Source organism: Dermacentor andersoni, chromosome 4 (assembly GCF_023375885.2).
Source record: "Dermacentor andersoni chromosome 4, qqDerAnde1_hic_scaffold, whole genome shotgun sequence".
Taxonomy (NCBI): domain Eukaryota; kingdom Metazoa; phylum Arthropoda; class Arachnida; order Ixodida; family Ixodidae; genus Dermacentor; species Dermacentor andersoni.
Window position 1 is genome coordinate 52,460,616 of NC_092817.1, and position 19,959 is coordinate 52,480,574.

At 46.4% G+C, this 19,959-nt stretch overlaps 1 protein-coding gene across 7 annotated transcripts in view; it reads right to left on the reverse strand.

Annotated features, from left to right (window-relative positions):
• LOC126537162 (cholecystokinin receptor type A-like) overlaps positions 1-19,959 on the reverse strand; it is a 204,647-nt gene that overhangs the window by 69,434 nt on the left and 115,254 nt on the right. For all 7 annotated transcript variants that reach the window (XM_050184336.2, XM_050184335.2, XM_050184332.2 and 4 more), the window contains exon 2: positions 6,189-6,386. In XM_050184336.2, the coding sequence (XP_050040293.1) occupies positions 6,189-6,386 (198 nt within the window). The remainder of the gene's footprint in view (positions 1-6,188; positions 6,387-19,959) is intronic.

Sequence of the window (19,959 nt, forward strand, 5' to 3'; positions counted from 1 at the left end):
CCAAAAATTGTTGAGACGTGCGGATAAACGCAACAGGAAAAAAGTACCGCCATCGCGCGCCCGTGGAAATTTTAGCCGACAACGATTCAACAGAAGTCATCATTGCTCGTTTCAAAGAGCAAAACGCCTCGCAGTAACATGTCTCCTTGGAGATAATTTAGCGCATAATGACTCCAGCGGCGACAAAGACATTGAGGCACTTCGATCAGGTGATCGCGGCAGTGCAACCCCGCGGCGTCACGTCACATTAAATCGCAATTTTGCGGGCACTCGATCACCTGCCGGCGAGGACACCCCGAGCTGCAACAACGATGTACGCATCCACTGATGCGGTCTTCACCAGGAACGGGACGCAGTTTCGTAAGCCACAATTACCACGCAAGTGCGAAGCCTCAAACAAAGCGCGCGCGATGCTACCGGCAGGAGTTTCGAAAGGCGCTCTGTGGCTTACAGTTCCGCGTATGTCGCGCAACGCAGGGACGCAGAACGATTAACTTGATCGTAAAGCTGCAGGAAGTCTTGCGACGTAACCGACACCATCACTTCGCTAAGGTCACGGGTATAAGGAGCCATCGATCGTGCGTGTATTCAGTTTTCTTTTGCAGGGCGACAGGTGAATTGCGTATTTCTACGCGAACTCGAACAGGCGTCTCGGTGTTCGGCGTTCTGCACGGTGATATTAAAATTAAATACATAACAGGAAGGCATCTCGTCTGGCGGATAATTCGCATTATGAAAGAAACGTGAAACGATGACTAAAGTGGTGCGATCGAAGAGTTTAAGGCGTTTCGGCTTTCCCTAGTTCACACTCATCTCTCTCTCTCTCTCTCTCTCTCCTGGTCCACGTTCTTGCTTTCGTTTTCTTGACCCGATTATACGCAAAACGTAAGGCCTGTTGTCCTCCGTAAGGCCTATTTATTCCTCCGTGGATTCCAGGTAGCAATGTTTTTGTGTTACAAGTACGTCATATAATGTCTTAGTAAAGGTGTGATTAATGTATTTTCCTGCAGTGCTCCTCTATTTTTGCACTTTTTGTTCGCGTGACGGGACTTCGAGCGCGTACTGGCTGAATGTCTGTTCAACGGTGAGCTTCATGAAAACTTTCTGGTTCTGCGACAGAGCATTATGGACGAGCATAGTATCTTATATGCGCTTCGGTTCGCAGGTCAGTGCCCGTGAACTGTGCCCCATTTGTGCCCCAGCATAGAAGAATATTTCGGTCGATGTCCCTAGGCGATGAATCGAACCTGTTAAATTCCTTAGCATGGTGCCTTCAAAGAGCTACTCCTCTTTTATCTCTCCTCTCTCTCTCTCTCCTCTCTCTCTCTCGCTCTCTCTGTTGATGGAGATGTCGGTTGGTGCGTGTATAGACCGCGCAGGATACTAGTTTGGAGTCATAGATGTAGTGCAAATGGTGTAAATGTTTCTAACAAGGAACAGAGAAAACATGGTGACAACAATTATAAAGTTAGCGAAGGTGTTCTGCAATAAAATGTACTCAGTCCATCTCCCTTTAACTGTATAACGGCTCAGTCGCTTCATATCTTGTCAACTTCGTTGCACTATTCTCTTGACGCAGGTGACCTGTGTATGTGGCCATCAATTCTGCTCCTCGTATTTGGCTAGACAACGTTGCGTAGCCAACGAGCAATAGCTTTACCTCTGTGTGCCAGCAGCACTGTGTTGTTTACCGCGTTCCCAAGAGCACTCGTCACGCGATGGTCGGCTTATCCTACACACGCGTTGGTGAATACGGATAAGAACGATGGTTAACGAGACAGGAGTTTTCGTACATATGCGACGATTTTACATCCCATGAGTTCTCCAATATAATATATCCAACTCGCTGAAAGAAGGACGATAAGGTTGTATCGAGTGCTGAGGTAAGACTGAGCGGGGAACCACTACGTGCGAGCGTCGGTCGATGTCGCGTACGTTGGGTTCAAGGTTCCACGGAGAACACTAAAATAGCTTGGACAGCTGTTCGAAGAGGGAGGACGTGTGTCGAGTGAGCTCCTCAACAACACTTTGCAATGCGGTGCACGCCGTTTAAATCATGCAGCCGGGACCTGAAAGAGGTGCGACGTAATGCCAACGCATTTCTTTGGTATTTGCCACTCAGTGGCCACTGAGATTTCTTTCTTTCTTTTTTGCGCTTCGTAAAACTGTTTTACCAATCGCCAAGATGGTTGAGTACATCGTGTCTCATGTATGCAAACGCGCAATGAATGCTGCGAGGAGTGCCCGGGTAAATTCATCTGCTAAGTTTGTCGTTAAGATTGCCGATTACATGGTAAATTTTTCCGCATCTGCACAAGCGCCTATTGAATATGCGAGCTGCATACTTCAAAGGCCACTTGTTGTAACCGAATAGCAGCACGTTTATAGAATACGAATGGGACAGAGGTAAATGCTCAACGGAGTCCTAAACATTGCTTCGAAGACACAAACGACACAGAACACCTTTTGCCTGATAGTTCTTGGTGCATAGGATCCAAGCCCATCTATAAGCGTCGTCGGGAAAGCAGCAAAATCTTGTTTGCATGGCAGTTGAATATTTAAAAGAGTGGTATTACGACGTAAAACATAATAACAAACCAAATGAAAAAAAAACTTAAGTATCTTCTAGTTCTATCGCTCATAATTTCGTATCAACATTAGCTATTTATTAAATTAAGTTCTGGCGTTTTACGTGCCCGAACCACGATCTGATCATCAGGCACGCCATAGTGAGGGAATCCGGAACTGCCCTTACCACATCCTGCCCTTTAGGGGACGAAGACGAAGTGTCTGCAAGCCAGGACGCTACCGGTCATGCTTCGAAGACACAGCCTTTTGACATCAAAATCAAATCTAACATCATCCTCGGACTTACACCACTTACAATTCCCTTGGAGCAGGAAATTGTGCAAGACGAGACAAATGGAACTGACATTAACGAGACTGCGATGTCGAGTCCCACCCCTAAGTTTATACATGCAGCGATCTGCATGTATGAATTGTATAATTGTATGACTTGTAGAATTGTATCAGGCTGGTACACGTGAGCGCCGTGTGCGAGAACGCGAACGTTTTCTCACGCTGCAGCGATCCCCACGCTGCAGACTACTCTGCAGCCACGGTTCTCAAATGCACCTGCGATGGGTTCCATAATGCCTCCCCGAAGGACAGCCCCAAAATGAAGAAGGAAAAGGCGGTCTTGAAGCAGATGGAAAGAGACCGTTTGTCTCGTCGGGAAGCTGTTGCGGCCTTTAGAAAGCGAAGCGCCCGACGCCGTCGGACTTCAAAGAACGCCGATGCCTCTGTGAAGAATACGCCACATCCGACAACGCCTTCTCCTCTGGCTCCTAGACCTGGTGTAATCCAATGTAAATCTGACAACAGAGTCATGGTGGAGAAAAATACAACTTGGTCCGCACTACTAAAGCCGCAGCTGAAGTCACAACCGAAGCCACAGCCGATGCAACAGCCGGAGCCGGAGCCACTTCAAGTGATACAGAGCACCGCTGTAGAGTGCACAGCGCGGGTTCATGACAAATTGCCCGAAGAGGACCGGCAAGTGGCTATGATGCTGCGGTCTCTGATGAATACTTTTCGAATGCTCTCGAACAACCTGCATACTCCGTCAGCGCGAAGTACAGTGCAAGTGCTGGATGCTCTCAATTCAGTGCTTGCAAGCATCGTGGCTCACCCGCAGCGTTCTATTTGCACTGAAGTAAAAAAATGCCGCGGTTTACTTTACCAATATACTGTCACGCGCTGCAGCGTACTGATAACGACCAATGGCACCTTGATCTTCCCAGGTGACTTCCACGCGCATCAACAGCTATGGGGAAGCACCAAGATTAGCTTCAGACAACAGAATGACGGCAGCCCAATGTATAGGCGGGGAACTTGCTTGGACTTGACTGATTTCAAGGAGCTTTGCTGCGTGCACATGCGGTGTTCACCCTTTTCTTCCCCCAGTGTAGGGTAGAAAACCAGACGGTCGTCTGGTTGACCTGCCTGCCATTCTTCTTGGTTTTTCTCTCTCGTGCTCTCTAGCGCGCACCTAAATTTAAGTGAACAAGCGTTCCTGAATTTCGCTCGCGTCTAAATGCGACCGCCAAAGGCCAGGATCGAACTCGCAACCTCGAAATAAGCAGCACACACGCCGTAACCACTAAGCTACTGCGGCGCGTGACATTATGTATTGATTGGGAATGATGATATGTGGTGCTTTATGGCGCAAGGGCCAGTCATGGCTAAAGAGCGCCAAGCAATATTGACCTGGAATAGTGCACAGGTAGTGTTCCTTGAACGAAATCGATCCTCACGCCTTCGTTAAAATTCCGGGATGTTGATTTTTTTACTAATCCACGGGACTGTCTCCATGTGCAACAAGAATGATGTGAATTGTTCATCCGCTAATGTACGATTCCTGGGCCATGTGTTTGTGCGTCCTTTATCGCCTATGTAGCTCCCGTTGAAGAGGAGGGGGCAGAGGGAGAATACAGTTATTTTTTCTTATATAATCGCCTTCGTCTTTCTTTCCTTTCGACAATTATTTGCCCCGAGCAAATGAGATGTCAAACTTTTGATTACAGATCTAGTATTGTAACTGCTTAGTAAGCAGAGCTTGAAAACAATTGCGCAATGTTTTCGCTGTGCGCAATTGATGAATGACCGCATGCACAGTGTTCTAATCAACCAAGATGCACTTGAACTTTAGTACCTCTGTTATACGAACTGATCCTAAACGTAACCAATAAATATGGCCGAACTAGTTTGCTGCAGTTTAGCAACTCCCGCAACGCTTATTCGAGTTCAAGGTGGCATATTATTGCTAGAAAGCTTTGGCCAGGCACATTGACCTTTCCACCGAGGTTTCCTTGGGCGTCACCCTATTGACCTCTGAACTGTTGTTACCCAGCTGCTACAAAAACACATAGAACAATGGCATCATCCACGCTTTCTACTCATATAATATTACCATGAACATTCACCGTTGCTGCTGGTAGCTCGCAGCATCTTGTTCCTCTCTTTCAATCGCAGGGTGCAGAACGCTCTGTAAATTTAACGACTGTATTCTTATTTGTTAGTGTAAAGGCGCGGTTTCAGAAGGTAATCTTCATAATTATCTTTAGCACAGCCCTTCTTCTTCTTCTTCTTTTCTTAAAGTAAGAGTTACGCAGCACAAGAACGTTTCCAATGCACTTTAGTTGACAAGGATTTCGCACGATGTTGACACTGCCCCTACTGCTTTTTCTACATATGGCTCTAGCAGCAAAATAAGGTAACAACATGATACGCTACACCGGGCTAAAGAGTTGTATCCCACGCTAACTGTAGCATCGCTGACGTCGCCTTAGCGGCGGCGGAGCCATCTATTAATTCATTTCCTCAAAGGTCTCTGTTGAGACATTACATGAGGGAGTGGGGAGTTAGTGACAAAGATAGATACTACAAATTACAAAGGGATATTTTGGATGAGTCGCTTAAATGCAAGTGGGTCGATGATAGTGGCAACTTCGGCGGGCAGGCCATTCCAGTCTCGTGTTGTGCGCAGAAAAAATGATTGCTGAAAAGTAACGGTATGGGCTTGTGCGGGATATACTGTATTAGAGTGACTGGTGCGGGCAATGCGATGTGCTCTATTTATGTACGGGCTGTCGAAAGGCAAGGAATGAAAGAATTTATGAAAATGCTTAAGACGGGCTATTCTACGGCGTGAGGCTAGAGAGGGTAGGTTTATTTGGGCTTTTAGTGCCGAGATACTTGAATTGTATGAATAAGTTGACAGGAATAAGTGACAGGATTGTTTCCAGAGCTTGTTCAGTTCTCTGCTGATGAAAGCAGCGAAAGTTTCCACAATGAATTTCATTTCATTTACGAAATGTCCATATTTTTTCCACTACGCACAGACTAGGTAGTTTCGAGAAGCAGTTCTCAACACTTGTGACGTCTTAGACAGCGGCGCTCCTCCCCCCCTTATTTATTTTCCCGTCTTTTCCTAGTGAAGCCGACCTCTGCTTTCAGGTCACCTGACGTGCATCTTATTTCACAAATGTAAGCTGCTAGTATACTTAATTTTTTTCTGAACTTTCCTTTAGTGTCAATTTAGGCCCATGAGCTATGGTCGTGGCGTCGTTCTGTACGCCCAAAGATCTAGAGCAGGAAGTGTACGCGCGATGTGGCAACGCACTGACCTCCACGCAGGGGCACCAACTGCGAGAGGACGGCGATGGGCAGCATGGTGACCATGGAGCAGAGCCAGACCATCAGGATGACCTTGTAGGCGTGTGACCGGGTCTGCCACCGACGGGACTCGAGTGGCCGAACGATGGCGAAGAACCGCTCCAGCGAAATGGACACCAGCGTCCAGGCCGACACGGACACTGACACGGCTGCGAGAGAGAGAGCGAGAGAGATTTTATAACACTCATTCCAGGATGCCATACAGGTAGTTCATACAGGTAGTTCGCGCGTTTCGTCTTGTTGACCATGCATATCACTGTAGTGACACACTTTCACGGCCACGCCGCGGAGCGACCCTGTCGATGTTAGAATATACTGGACCCGTCGGTTACCCGCCGCGGTTGCTTAGTGGCTATGGTGTGGGGGTGCTAAGCACGAGGTAGCGCGATCGAATCCTGGTCACGCCGGCCTCATTTCAATGGGGGCAAAATGCGAAAACACCCACGTACTTAGATTTAGGTGCACGTTAAAGAAACCCAGGTTTCCCAAATTTCTGGAGACCCCCACTACGGCGTGCCTCATAATCAGATCGTGGTTTTGGCACGTAAAACCTTATATATATATATATATATATATTCTTCTTTTGGTCCCGTCGGTGAAGTGTCACCGCGCATGCCGTGACGTATGCCTGCCTGTCGTGCCGTCATGGTCGCTCAAACGCTTTCTTTTTGATACGGCACCGGAAGAAATATACACTTTCGCTATTATAAAAACTATATATATATATCATTCGGCTCACGACGCGAGTATTTGTGGCAGCCGTATCGTTCTACTTCCTAATGGTTTCACCCGTCCGGAATAAATATACGTTCCCAAGATTGGGTTGAAAGCTGTTATTACACCCGCTCTCTGCTGCCGGAAGGATAACACTGCTAGCCTTGCACTGCTTCATTCCGCCCTGACTTTATGTTTTTTACGGTAACCTTTGCAACTTGTGGACGCGTCTGGGTCTTCACACGCCACATCGCTGCTTTTTTCGCAGTGTGAGCTTCCGGAGTAATAGGCCTCCTGACTTGACACGCACACACACACACACACATGCACGCATAAAAAAAATAAAGAAAAATAAAGCGGGAGCTCCGTTAACAAGCGGTGAAACAACTTGCCTCCCCCAAACAGAAAAAAAAGAAAGCAGGGACTTCTTCCAAGAATGCGGTCAACTGTTTCCATTGAAATGACCCGGCGAAATATAGCGAATAGAAACATCCAACGAGGCGATAATGAAAGTTGGAGTCAGTGGGTAAGCGCCTTTTGCGAGCAAGCGGCCTTTTTCATTTCCGTCCAATCCGAGGACATCCTGTGCAGGTGGCTCTCCTATGCCTGGGCTGCCGGGAGAAACGACGACCTAAGACGGCCGCAGCTGCCCACGCAGACCTCCCGAATCCTGGGTTCGTATTGCAACGATGCCTCTGCCAGGCAGAACGTCTAACAGCTTCTGTGGGACTGCGAAGATCTTAGTCAGCTCCGGGCAAACACGCTAGGCTGGCTCCTACTAGGCGTCGACGGCACCCCCGGATCCTAAGCTTGTCAAGGGGACGCTACCTTCCCTGGGGTAGTTTTTCTTGCTAAACTGGCGTGGCAGTGGCTCTAATAAAGGTTCTGATAGGCCTCTCGCTCCTCCCTAGTGACCCCGCTCTTCCACATAGGCCACAGGTCAGTTGTATCTGTAAAGAAATACTACTTTATTCGTTCATTTCAATTGCAGACGCGTTGCGGCGCTGGTAAACATCGCTTGCATGATATCACCGCAGGATGAAAACGAGGTAGCTTAAGTAAGATTCGAGGACTAGAGCAAGTAAACCTGTCTTTTTTTTAATTCGCCATACCCGTGATGCGGTATGCCATCTTCCTAATACGTATACTGGAGCGTCAGCACTAAGCCGCTATTTAATGTTTGTCTTGCGAACTTCAGCGTAGCGTAGAAATTGCAGCAACGCTGAGTCACGAGTTAGGGCCTCTCTGTCCGTCTGATTCTTTAAGGATTCTGTCTGGAACAATTTGCCTGCATGCTTCAGGTGTACAATCACTCCCTTAAACGTACATATTATATATATATATATATATATATATATATATATATATATATATATATAGTTACACGAAGCACATGTTCTTGGAGAATAGTTCTGTTCGATACCACGTAACTATCAGCGCTCCACTTGGGGAAGCTCAGTCGCAACATATTAGAAAAGGAAGGTAAGCGTAAACTCAGCCGCAAGTTGGCGCATGCCTAAAGAATAAAAACACAGACTAAATGTATGAGCGAATACGAAGCTGCTCTCTCCCCATCTACTTATTTTGTTCTAGTGCAGTTTGTTAGAAGCTCGTGCCAAGCTGCATATGGAAAATTCAAAACAAGCTTCTAGAAGATCACTAAAACGTAATATTAGTACAAGCTGCATTTGTAGATTATATAGTATCCTGGGACGGTATTTTGTAATCATTGTAAACAAAATCAGCAGAATCGGCAAGCAATAATGCTTGAAAAGTGCGACCACTGTAATAGCAAAATAGGCTTCTATACCCTGTACGAAGACTTAGCCAGAGATGGTACAGAAATAGGATTTGACGTTCTCGCAGTAGCTCACCATGGGGCCATTGATTTTCAGCACGCCTATGTTGGAGTAGTTTAACTTGATTTATGTATTTTATTGTGCACGAACAGGAGCTACGTTGCACTCGAAGCGAACCGAATATTCAACCTAGCATGTTTTGATAACTCCTTTTTGTTAAAGAATAGCTAAAATACGTGATAATGCTTAAATATAGCTACGTCGCACTGTAACGCCTGCGCTGTCATACTGGTGCAAGAAAAAAAAATAAAGTTAGGCCTCGACATTTTCCAATCGTGGTCGACTTTCAAATGAATGCAAATACAGCCTTGAAAGAATAATTCACGGACACTGATTTACATTTCACGTAAATCAGAACTTCACAGATCTGTTGCCGGCATAAGGGCTTCTGCAGATCTATAGTCCTGCCCTTTTATAAAGCTTCAAAGACGTTATACCGGTTAAGTTGATTTGGCGTGCGCAGCTTTTGCAATACTGTCGAAGTCACAATGGAATTCAGCGGAATGTGCCAACTCGCGACTGCTCTCCCTCGACTCTTCACTGAGCCTTCGACTGCCGCTTGGAAACCAGGAATGCGAGGCGAGCTGGTGGCTGGGCGTCGCTTTTGCAAACGCCCAGTTTTCGCGTCAGCGTGATGAGCAGTGCGTCTCGTCCCACTTTTGTCGTTGCGATGAGACCAATAGACAGATCCTCTAATTTATACTGTCCTTCTTTTGTTAAGCTGATAGAAGCTCTGCATACTGCGCTAAGCCGACTGGAGGACAGAGCGCTCACAGAAGAAAATATATGGGTAGCATGCACGAAGTCGACTGCCCCATCCGCATAAAACGCACTAAAACCCTGTCGAACTTTCAATGATGCACCAGCGCCTCTGAAAGCAGAGTGAACGCAGACGTGTGTCAGCGCACATCAATTGTTATCTGCTTTCCGTTCCTTCCTGCTTTCCGACAAAGGATGCGCACTACTATGTTCGAAGCGCGCGTAGGCCATTGTTGCAGAGTGGAACACGTTCGGACTGATGCGCACGTCCTGACGCCGTTCGCGTTCGTACCAGCAGGTATATTACGTTGGCTGGGCTGGGCGTATACACTAATGAAGTCAGACCTCACATTAGTTTAGTATACAGTTTGGAAACCTCTATAGCAATACAAAATTCGCATTAGCATTATAAGGCAGCTAGCAGCGTTGCGAATTGCGCTGTCGCATTCACTCGGTGAGAAACCAAAGAACGCGTACTTCTTCCATTTCTCTATCTGTCTCTCTACTCTGAAATGCCTGCAATGACGCTGCCGGGCTACTTGCGCAACATTTAAACTAAAAACGCTGTCCTTGAGATCCGCGCTCCAAGATTTCTTTCTCTAGACCTGGCTTTCCTCTTCGCTTCGTCGAGGTGATCCACCTTCTTAGTTTTCTTCTAAAAAATTGCGTCTAGACGCAATTTTTTAGGAGAAAGCTAGAAAGGTGGATTCTCCACCTGCGGTTAGAGCGCTCTTCTTTCTCCGTTCAAACGGCACGGAAAGGTGAAGCATTATGTCAGACCACAGACAAGTGAGCCTCCATGGGACGCGCCGGTATTTCAAGTGTCGTCGCCTACAACAAAAAAAAATTCCAGCAACGCGGCAAAATAAAACGGAGCGTTAGCTCGTGGAGTATGCAAACAAAAGAAGGCGCAGGAGCTGCCGAAGGTGTCGTATACCATAGCGATCACATAGCAGTGGAGATTCTCGCATGCTGGCGAACATTGCAGAAGAGTGCACGGCAGTCACAGGAAAACTTCATCGCGCCCTGTCGTCTACGTTGGCAATGTGCCTCTAAGGTGCAATGTCGCAAGGTGCAACGCAAGTTAGACTCTGGCTAGTTAGGTACACGTAACACTCTTTGATAATGATCTTCCTCCACGTGGCCTCAAAAATTAAGCGCACTTAGCAGCAACCAGCGACGCTGATGCTGACGCTCTGACGAGAGCATGACTCGTACGTCGCTACCAAAAGGCGCTAAAAACTGGATGTTGTCCAAGCTGTTTCTGAATACGTTCTGAGGCGTTCATTTCTGTCGTCGTTTTTGCAATCTAGTTTCGAAGCGAATTGGAGCTGTGGACAGCTGTGTTTATTTTTTGATGTAGTGTAGTTTACATTCGCAGCTAATGGTATTGGTAGCGGATTCTATTTTTTATCAACTCGTTCATTTTCTGTTTACGGCACTCTTTTCCTTTAGAGCCAAGCTGTTATTGCGATTAGAACCAATCGAAAACGTTACCTGCCAGTTTTCACAATTTTATGAATAAGAAAAACTACATAATTCATGAAGTCTATATTTTGAGAAAACGTCGGGATTAAGCAATGGGCGCACAAAGTTTGAATCTTTTTGTGTGAATTAGGAATTAAAAGGAAAATGGTTAAACCCTCGTTTTTGGCCCAACAGAGAAGCGTTATATGGTATGCCTAAAAGTTTTCTAGCTTGCCTGAGCGGGTCATAATGGAGGGGGACGAGCACCGAAGGTTGCAAGTGCCTAGCGTGGTTATGCGCTTTAAAAATGCTTGCTGAATACTCTTCTGTCAATTTTTACACCTTATACAGGTCATGCATTTGCTCTTTTCCGGTCTCTCTGGTGAACTATGTGAAGTACTGTGCTTATATTTCGTTGAAACAGGAAGCTTGTCGTGTGCGATGAACAATAAATGTTTCAGCTCTTTAGATTAATTACAGCCTTTGTACAAAGTTACTTATTCAAGAGTTCCGTAGTGTTATACTGCCGCTATTGCATATATTTCCCAAAGTAATAAGACAACTATGCAAGACGCCAACATCTAATTAGGCGAAATTAGTGGGAATGTTATGTGCAGTGTGTGGCGACTTGAATTTCGTTTTCTAAGTTTAGACAGAAGAGTTACAAAACATGACTGAAGCTCCGTTTTTCTCTCCTTACTTTCATGTTCCATACGAGGTTTGGAGCTGGTTTCGCCGGTGTCGTTTGTAAACTAGGCAAGGCAACTTGTTTATATTTCGTGACAATATCACGCACGTTAGAGATTACATGTACGCGAAGTTCAAAGTATGCATTTGCGGCGTTCGCAATAAATTGTGCATGGAAGCGCTCCGCAGCATTATGAGTTTGCTTCGCGAACGGCGCAAGGTTTACCCCGCTGCTATGATAAATAGCTATATGTACCACCGAGATAAAATATGCGGACCACTATGGAAACTCTCTGTGCGAAGTTAAGTGCGTGTGATGCGAATACGCCTTTTGCAAACGAAATCTGAATAAAGTGCCCCCAAATGTGACGCTGCCGATATAAGCTACGTTTCCCTGATGCGCGAAAACAACCTTCATCAACTTAAGCCTACTCAGTAAAAATGTACCTCACCAGATACGCAACCAACCGCCCGGAGTGCGGTCAAAAAGCCCACCTTGTATCACGCCACGTGGGAATGCCAACTTAAGACTGCAGTCCCCCAAAATCGAAAATCCAAGAGGGGAGCAACGGGAGGCACTGCTGGCCAGTGACCGCTGCGAGCACCAAATTGGTCTCGTGAAGCGAGAACGCCGGGCAGCTGAGGCTGTTGGAGCCCTGGACAAAAAGGCCCAAGCCCAGCTAAACCAAGTCAAGAACGACCGAGACGGACTACCACAAAAGACCCAGTAAATAAAGACCAATAAATGTATGTGATGATCATTATGATAATGATGATGAACTCCGCTATAAGCAATAATTATATCTGGCAAAAATGGGGGGTGGGGGCATCCTAAATGGAATATGTCCCTAAATTTTAGCGTTCTTGGCCTGACAATACGCGTGAGGAATAATTGCTGAACCCACGTCTTTTTTTTTCATCAGTATTTGCATTCTTTATGCGACGTTTTCCCGGTGTCCCCGGTGAACTCAACGAGGCGCCTTGCTTTTCATCGGTGAAATTAAGGACCACACAATGGGATATGCGTAGGCAAAGTTCCACATGGGTGAGTTTACGGCGGCTCTTGACATAAATTGCTTGTGCAAGCGCTCCGGAGCGTTAGGAGTTTGTTTCACGAGCGGCGCAAAGTTTAGTCCGCTGCTTTCACATGACCACAGGTGCCACTAAAATCAAATATTGCTAATATGTAGGAAAGACTTTGCCCAATTAGTGTGCCAAGTGATATGCCTGCGGATCAATAGCCCCTTTGATAAATATCCCTTTAACATGTGCACAAAAGTGTTACGTGAACTTTTCACGCTATGTTTCGCACCGTACAGAGGGAAACCCATGTTACGCAGAGTTTAAGTTTGGCGAAAGTATAGGGCACGTCATGGGTAGTGTGCAGAATTTATATTACGCAAAATTGACGGTGTTTACGCTGATCACGTCCTCTGCAATAAATTATGCAATGAAGCACTCTAGAGCACATATTTAATAAACCTTTACGAGAAGCGCAAAATTTGGCAAGCTGATGTTGCATAACCGCCAATGCCATCAAGATCAAACTTAGCAACAATAAGCGGATTACAAGGCAAAATCTGCGTTACGTTAAGCGCGTTAGGATCAAGCACAGTGGTTGCAAAATCTGCGTTAAGTTAAGCGCGTTAGGATCAAGCACAGTGGTTGCAAACAATTTCTAAAAAAAAGAGTAATTACAAATGTCACGTTGCCATTATTAGCTGTTTCCCAATGCCCGGAAAGAATTCTGCGTTAAACAGTCTTCATACTTAACAGGATCGGGCGGCATGATAAGTGCAATGCGTCCTGAATTTTTAACCTTACTGGCTTCATTAGCAGCATTACAAAAAAAAAATGCATATCTTCTTTCTACGACATTTCCATGCGTGTCGACGTTCGCCCGCTGCTCCTAGTGAACTCAAGAACATACCTTGTTTCTGTTTGGTGAAAATAAATGCCGAGTAATGGGTAACGTGCATGTAAAGTTCAAAGTGGGAGGATTCATTGTAGCGTTTGCAATAAATTACGTATGCGAGCGCTCCGAAACCTTGTGAGTGTTAATTACACGAGCGTGCATAATTTAGCCCGTTTCTTTGGAAGAACAACAAATACGACAAAGTTTAAATTTAGCTGAAATAGTAGGAAAATAGTGTCAAGTCTTTGTGCGAAGGTAAATGCGCGTGAAATGAACAATGTCATTGCTAAAAATTTTAGCGATTGTTCAAGAATGCCGTACTGTCTTTATCAGCTATGCTTCCCAATAACCCGAGATAACACTTTTTAAAATCAACTTTATGTTTACAGGAAACGAGAATCATGTCAGTGCAAAGCGCGCATGCAACATTGCATGGAACAATGCTACGAAGCCTTAACTATAACACGTCTTTCGATCTTTGATTTCTGCTATCAACGAGAACATTGAAATTCCCGCTGATAATACCTCATACAAGTATATGAATGCTGGAACCAAGAGCAGATTCTTACGCCATCCCCCCATCTTCGTTTTTCTCAACAAATCGACACAGAGAAATCTGTTATAAATCATGAATTCGAACAACTCGATCGCGGCCAACGTGACTGATCGGTTCTGTCGGACTGTAGAGACGTGCATCGAGCGAAGAAGCCGAAATTCGCTCTGACAAAAAGTCAGAGTGAAAGCGAAGGCCCCCATCTTAGAAAAAAAAATTTTTTATTCAAAGTTTGTCCTGCGGCGTAAAGCTTTTGGTGCATTCCAAGTTATATATACATGTACAGTTGCATACGATGAAATCTAACAATCTCAGATAAGTACACGCGCCACGCTGTGCATAATGCATTTGGTTTCCTGAAGCGCTTTAGCTCTGGGTTGTCCCTATAATATCTATAAGCCGGTTGCCCCAAGTCATGTCTCACAAATTTCTCCTTTCCACCACGCGCATCCTTCCTAGCGCGGCATTTGCAATACACTCTGCTTCATGCTCCGATGGCAGAAGCGCAAGAACAGCCCGACACCAATGGGACGCCTATCGAAAGGCCATTAATAACCGGACTATACTCCAAGGTCGCGCAAAGCTCCCAACGTGCTGCACGCTACTACACCCTCCCCCTCCTCTTCCCGGCTCCTTCTCTTCCTCTTTGATGAGTGCTGCGCCTTTCAGCGGGCTCTTGTCGCGCGAAGCGCACGCGCCCCGCATTTCTCCAGGGGCGCGTGGCTTTTCTAATTCCCCTGCTAAGATGTCGCGCGGCGAGTCTTAAGGAAAGCGAGGAAAGCGCGCGCCGATAACGAGACGGCTCGTTCTGGTGCGAGGTGTTGCGTGCTGGCATGGCACAGCCGCTCGCTGCTTGGCTGACTCAGTTATAGCTGTTTCAGGGTGTTTTAGCCAACGCTTTCAAAAATCTTTAAAAGCTGCCCTCTGGGAGATATCGCAATTCTAGTTCATGAGCTGGTCTACTCGAAGCGGTGGACAATACTTGCACATGAAATTGAGATGCAAAATCGCCTAATTGTTAAAAGCTCGCTAATTAAATTTTTACCTAATTACATTATGGCCCATATTGCAATTTACAAATTCTAGCCGTGGAGTTCGCAAGGCGGATCCACTTGGAACGAATTTTCAATGTGACACCAGTTTCGAGACATACATTCCCGAACATTGCGGAGAAATGCATTGGCGTTCCAGTTAATTTGTTAATCAAACGTCGTTTCATGGACTGAAGCACACAAGTAACTGGAAGGCCAATGCATTTCTCCGCAAAGTGCGGGAATTTATATCTCGAGACTGCAGTGTCATCCTGAGAATTCGTTCGAAGTGGATCCGCCTTGCGAAGTCCCCTGCTAGAATTTGTAAATTGCAATATGGGTCATAACATAATTAGTGAGAAGGTTAATTAGTGAAGTCTTGTTAATTAGTCGATTTTGCATTTCGTTTTTTTTATTGTGTGTGTGTGTGCAAGTAGTGTCCGCCGCTTGGAGTAGACCTGCTCATAGACAAGAATTGGGTTATCTGCCACAGACAACCTTCAAAAAATTTTGAAAGTGTTCGCTGAAACACCCTGTATATTCTAGTTCACTGCAGCTCGACGGCGGTGAACCACAGACAGCAATTCTTGTAGACTACGTTGTTTCACAGGCTGGTTTCACAGGTGGAGTGAGCAATGGGGAAATCACCCTTCCTCAATGATCAGGTTGCACGATGCACTAGTGACGAGTCGGATAATGTACCAGCTCCCTTTAATTTCCCCCTCGATATCACAGCTGGAACGACTTGAGGTTCTGCACAGAAAGGGCCTGAGAAGGGCTCTTGGCGTTCCGCAGACTGCTCCTAACAAAGCAGTATTTTGTGAATCTCTATCGAGACCTCTTAGCCTAGTCGCTTCACAAAGGTTATTGATGCAAATTGGCCGCCTCAAACAGACGGCAGCCGGCCGAGCCCTTCTACAGCGCCTTCGAAAGAGATCTGAGTCCCGAGCGTACTTGGCACTAAATACTCTTGGTTACCTGGGTCTTGACACTAGAGGTCGAACTAAGAGGTTGAAACCAGCTTGGTCATTCGCGAGCCTCGATTGTTCGTTGACAATTCCTCACGTACGCGCTAAGCGGAATTCTCCTCTGGCGGCAACGCGTTCGCTGGTACTGGAACATCTTGAGTCTGAATATGCACGTCATCTTCAAATCTTTACTGATGGCTCTGTGGACAAGGTCAAATGATCTAGTGCAGCTGCTTTTCACATTCCCTCTTTGAAGTATGATTGGTCTGTTCGCTTCACTGCAGTCGTGTCCTCCACAACGGCCGAAAGCGTTGCCATTGAGGCAGCTCTAAAGAAACTACGGTTTTGTACGCCTCAACCTGTTGTTATTCTTACAGATTCAAAATCTGCCCTTCAAAGGTTAGAGCACGGGTTCCCTACTGATGCCTTATGTCTTAGCTCCCTACGCTCGGTGCACAATCTCCATATCAAAGGCTTCTCCATACGTTTCCAATGGGTGCCCTCGCACACAGGTATCATAGGCAACGAGATGGCGGACAGCCTCGCCCATAGAGCGCTGTCTGGGAATCCATTGAGAAGAGTGCCTCAAGACGACAACAGACTCTTCAGAGAAGCAGTGTTGTGCCACCTCAGTTCTTTGTGGAGTTCACCTCACAAGCCATGTGTGATCAAGGGCCTCAAAAGAAACCAAGCCACCTTACTGCTCCGCATTCGCACGGGCTCTGCTCGAACCCCTGCGTGGATGTACAAGACTGGCCTGGCGTTATCACCATTATGTTCAACGTGTGGTGTGTGCGGTGACATAGAACATTACCTAATGTGCTGTACTGTGTATAACGCGGAAAGGAAGGTGTTATTCGGGTCCCTCAAGAAGACAGGAGATCCTCACAGCTCTTTTCAAGACATTGTTTTCCCGCGCGGGAACCGGCTGTGTAGGAAGGAGGTCTCTCGCCTTCTTTTAAATTACCTACAGGACACAGATTTGGCCTCCACATGGTGAACTGAGGAGTGACCATTTGTATTTTGTGTGGTCTGTGTCTGATTATGCGATGTACTTATTTTAAGTGTCGCTACGGTGGAGCAATTGCCGGCAGCAACTGCAAGGCTAATCCCACCAGTAGCCTACAACAACTCAACTCAACTCAACTCAACTCACAGGCTGGTTATCAGGCGGGGACGCCTTTTTGGGTGCTCGTTAATGCGAAAACATTATATGTCCCATTACGCGCAAGTCCGGCGTCGTCGCCACGGGGCGGTGGTACCAAGAATGGTCGACGGCGCAAACAGCAAAAAGACGTACGAACTGCTCGGACTGACGTAATATTTCTCGGGACAGTTCCTGTAAACAAAGTAAACCAATGGTGTTTAAAGGAAAATTTAATAAATTTTGGCCCGGGTGTGAATCCAACCTTGGCCTTCGGGGCGCGAGTCGAGCACGCTTCCCCGATTTTACAGCGGCTCCACGGTTCTGGTTAACTAAGAGAGAGAGAGAGAGAGAAAGAAAGGATAGGAAAGGCAGGGAGGTCAACCAGAAGAGCATCCGGTTTGCAACCCTACACTGGGGGTGGGGGAAAGGGGAATAGAAAGAGGAAAATGGTAGAAAGTGAGCACTGAGTGCGCGTGGGCGGGACACTATGCACAGGGACACTATAAACGGTCTCGTAAGCCGGTGCACTTCATGTATTGCACTAATGCACGATTCGCTTTTCGTGCCAGTGACGGGTGTGACCACGGTCCGAGTATCTTTGACTCGGTGAACGGTCTTAAGTCCAGTCGGTGTGCCTACAGTGGGCGCGTCATTGGGCACGTGACGGCGCAGCCAATGGAGAGAGGGTGGCGTCACGTCTTGAATGCATAAAATGAGCGAACAAAAGAAAAGGCGTGGATGCACAATTGAATGCCCCTGAGCAGTCCTTCGAGTTAGTAAATCCTCGCGGACAAGCAAGCCCGTTTTGATCTGGCCTTAGAGAAACGCAGTTATAAAACGCAGGCGTTTCACCGAAGGGACTCTAATGCTTTCGCATTCCCACACGTAAGCAGTATTAAGTCTACCTGTCGAAATTTTGTATTACCGTCCTTTTTGTCCCCCTTTCATTGTGAGCTGTTAAGATCCATTAGAAACTGTTAAGAAAAGCTAATCTATAAGCTTTGCCGCATCCGTCATCTGTCCTATACCGTTGGGGCTTCGATGTGGCCCAATAAATAAATAAATAAATAAATTAATTAATTAATTAATAACATTGGCAATTTCGCGCGAAGGATGAAACTCTTACAGCGATAGTAAGGATTAGCGTTGCACTTGAAATCGATTGGACTAAAAGGGCGCGCCAAAATATGTCTCCCTTAAAACCTCTAGCACGCAGCGCAGGCCCTTAACAGCAGCACCCCTAAGAGCACTTTCAGATTGTGAGCACTAACATTTCTGCAATTTTTTAAAATCTCAGGAGATTTAGGATAAAAGACATCCGCTGTGAATGAAATGTCTCATAACTTTTGTTTCCGCGCTGAAATTCTGGAAATTCTGAGAAATAATTCAGTTCAAGACGAGGTCTGAGGATTTTCGGCGGTTCAATATTATAGCATCTAATTTGCGTATGCGAGACAAGTAAACATGTTGCACACACGTGTTTAAATATGTACGAAACATCACGGCGACAGCAACGGCAAAAATTTGCCCGCAAATGTATCAATATAATTGCTATGGCAATAGTAAGCTACATATGCAGGGTGATATGGGTAGCGGGTTGGAGCTTTGCAGTCAGCGAGTATAGTAAAACTCTGAAACTGGTATTGTATGGCTGACATTTTCATAACAAGGGAGAGAGAGAGAAAACCTTTATTATCAAGGTTGAGGGGAGTTTTCTTTCCCAACGGTGTGGGCTAGCGTGGCGTCTGCTTCGCCGCGACGCTATCAGCCCATTCCGCCAATCGTATCTGGTCTTGCGGCTTGGAAGTTTTCGTCTTCATCTCCCACTCTTCGTGTGAAAGAGCTCGCCCAAAGAGTTCTCTTGGGGGAGGGTTCTTTTGGCATCCCCGCAAGATGTGATCTTGGTCCGCCAGGGGGCAGTTACAATGTTTGCAGTTTGGTGGATATTCACCACCGGTCATTGCAGCTAGCCTTTTTGGACTAAGTACAGATCTAGTCTGTACTTTCCTGAGGTTAGTGGCCTACATTCTCGTCAGTGTCTCGTGCGGGAATGGATATATTCGCCTGTATTCGCGGTAATAAACGGTCATTTCGTTATAGGTGTGGATACCTTCGTGTCGGTCAACCCCGTCGGGCAAGCCCACCTCCCGGTTACTAGCTGCTCGGGTGGCTACGTGGGCGGTCTCATTGCCAGGGTTGCCCGCATGAGCGGGCACTCACACCAACTTCAATTGACTGAGTTTTTTGTTAATGATTCTGAATGCTCGAGGGGACAAAGTTTTTTTACTTATTTCTTTTCTCCGGGTATATGCAATAGAATGCGCTCCTTCAACGTACTGAACTTACTGCACTCAGTGAAGGACGCTCTCGGAAAAATGGCATCTTTGGCGAAGCGCACTCAGCGTACCTGAGACATTTGTAATCATTATGACAAACGTAACCAATGTTTCCGGCAAACTACGCTCGCATAAGTTTAAACTCGCCGCTGCAGTTGGCGCAAGCACCTTCTCTCATATTAAAGGATCATGCACGGACGTTCGTGCGATAAACTGCAAGCGACGAGAGCACGGTTCAGGCGCTCGTATGACAATAATTACATTCGGTCTGGCGAAGTTAACTTAC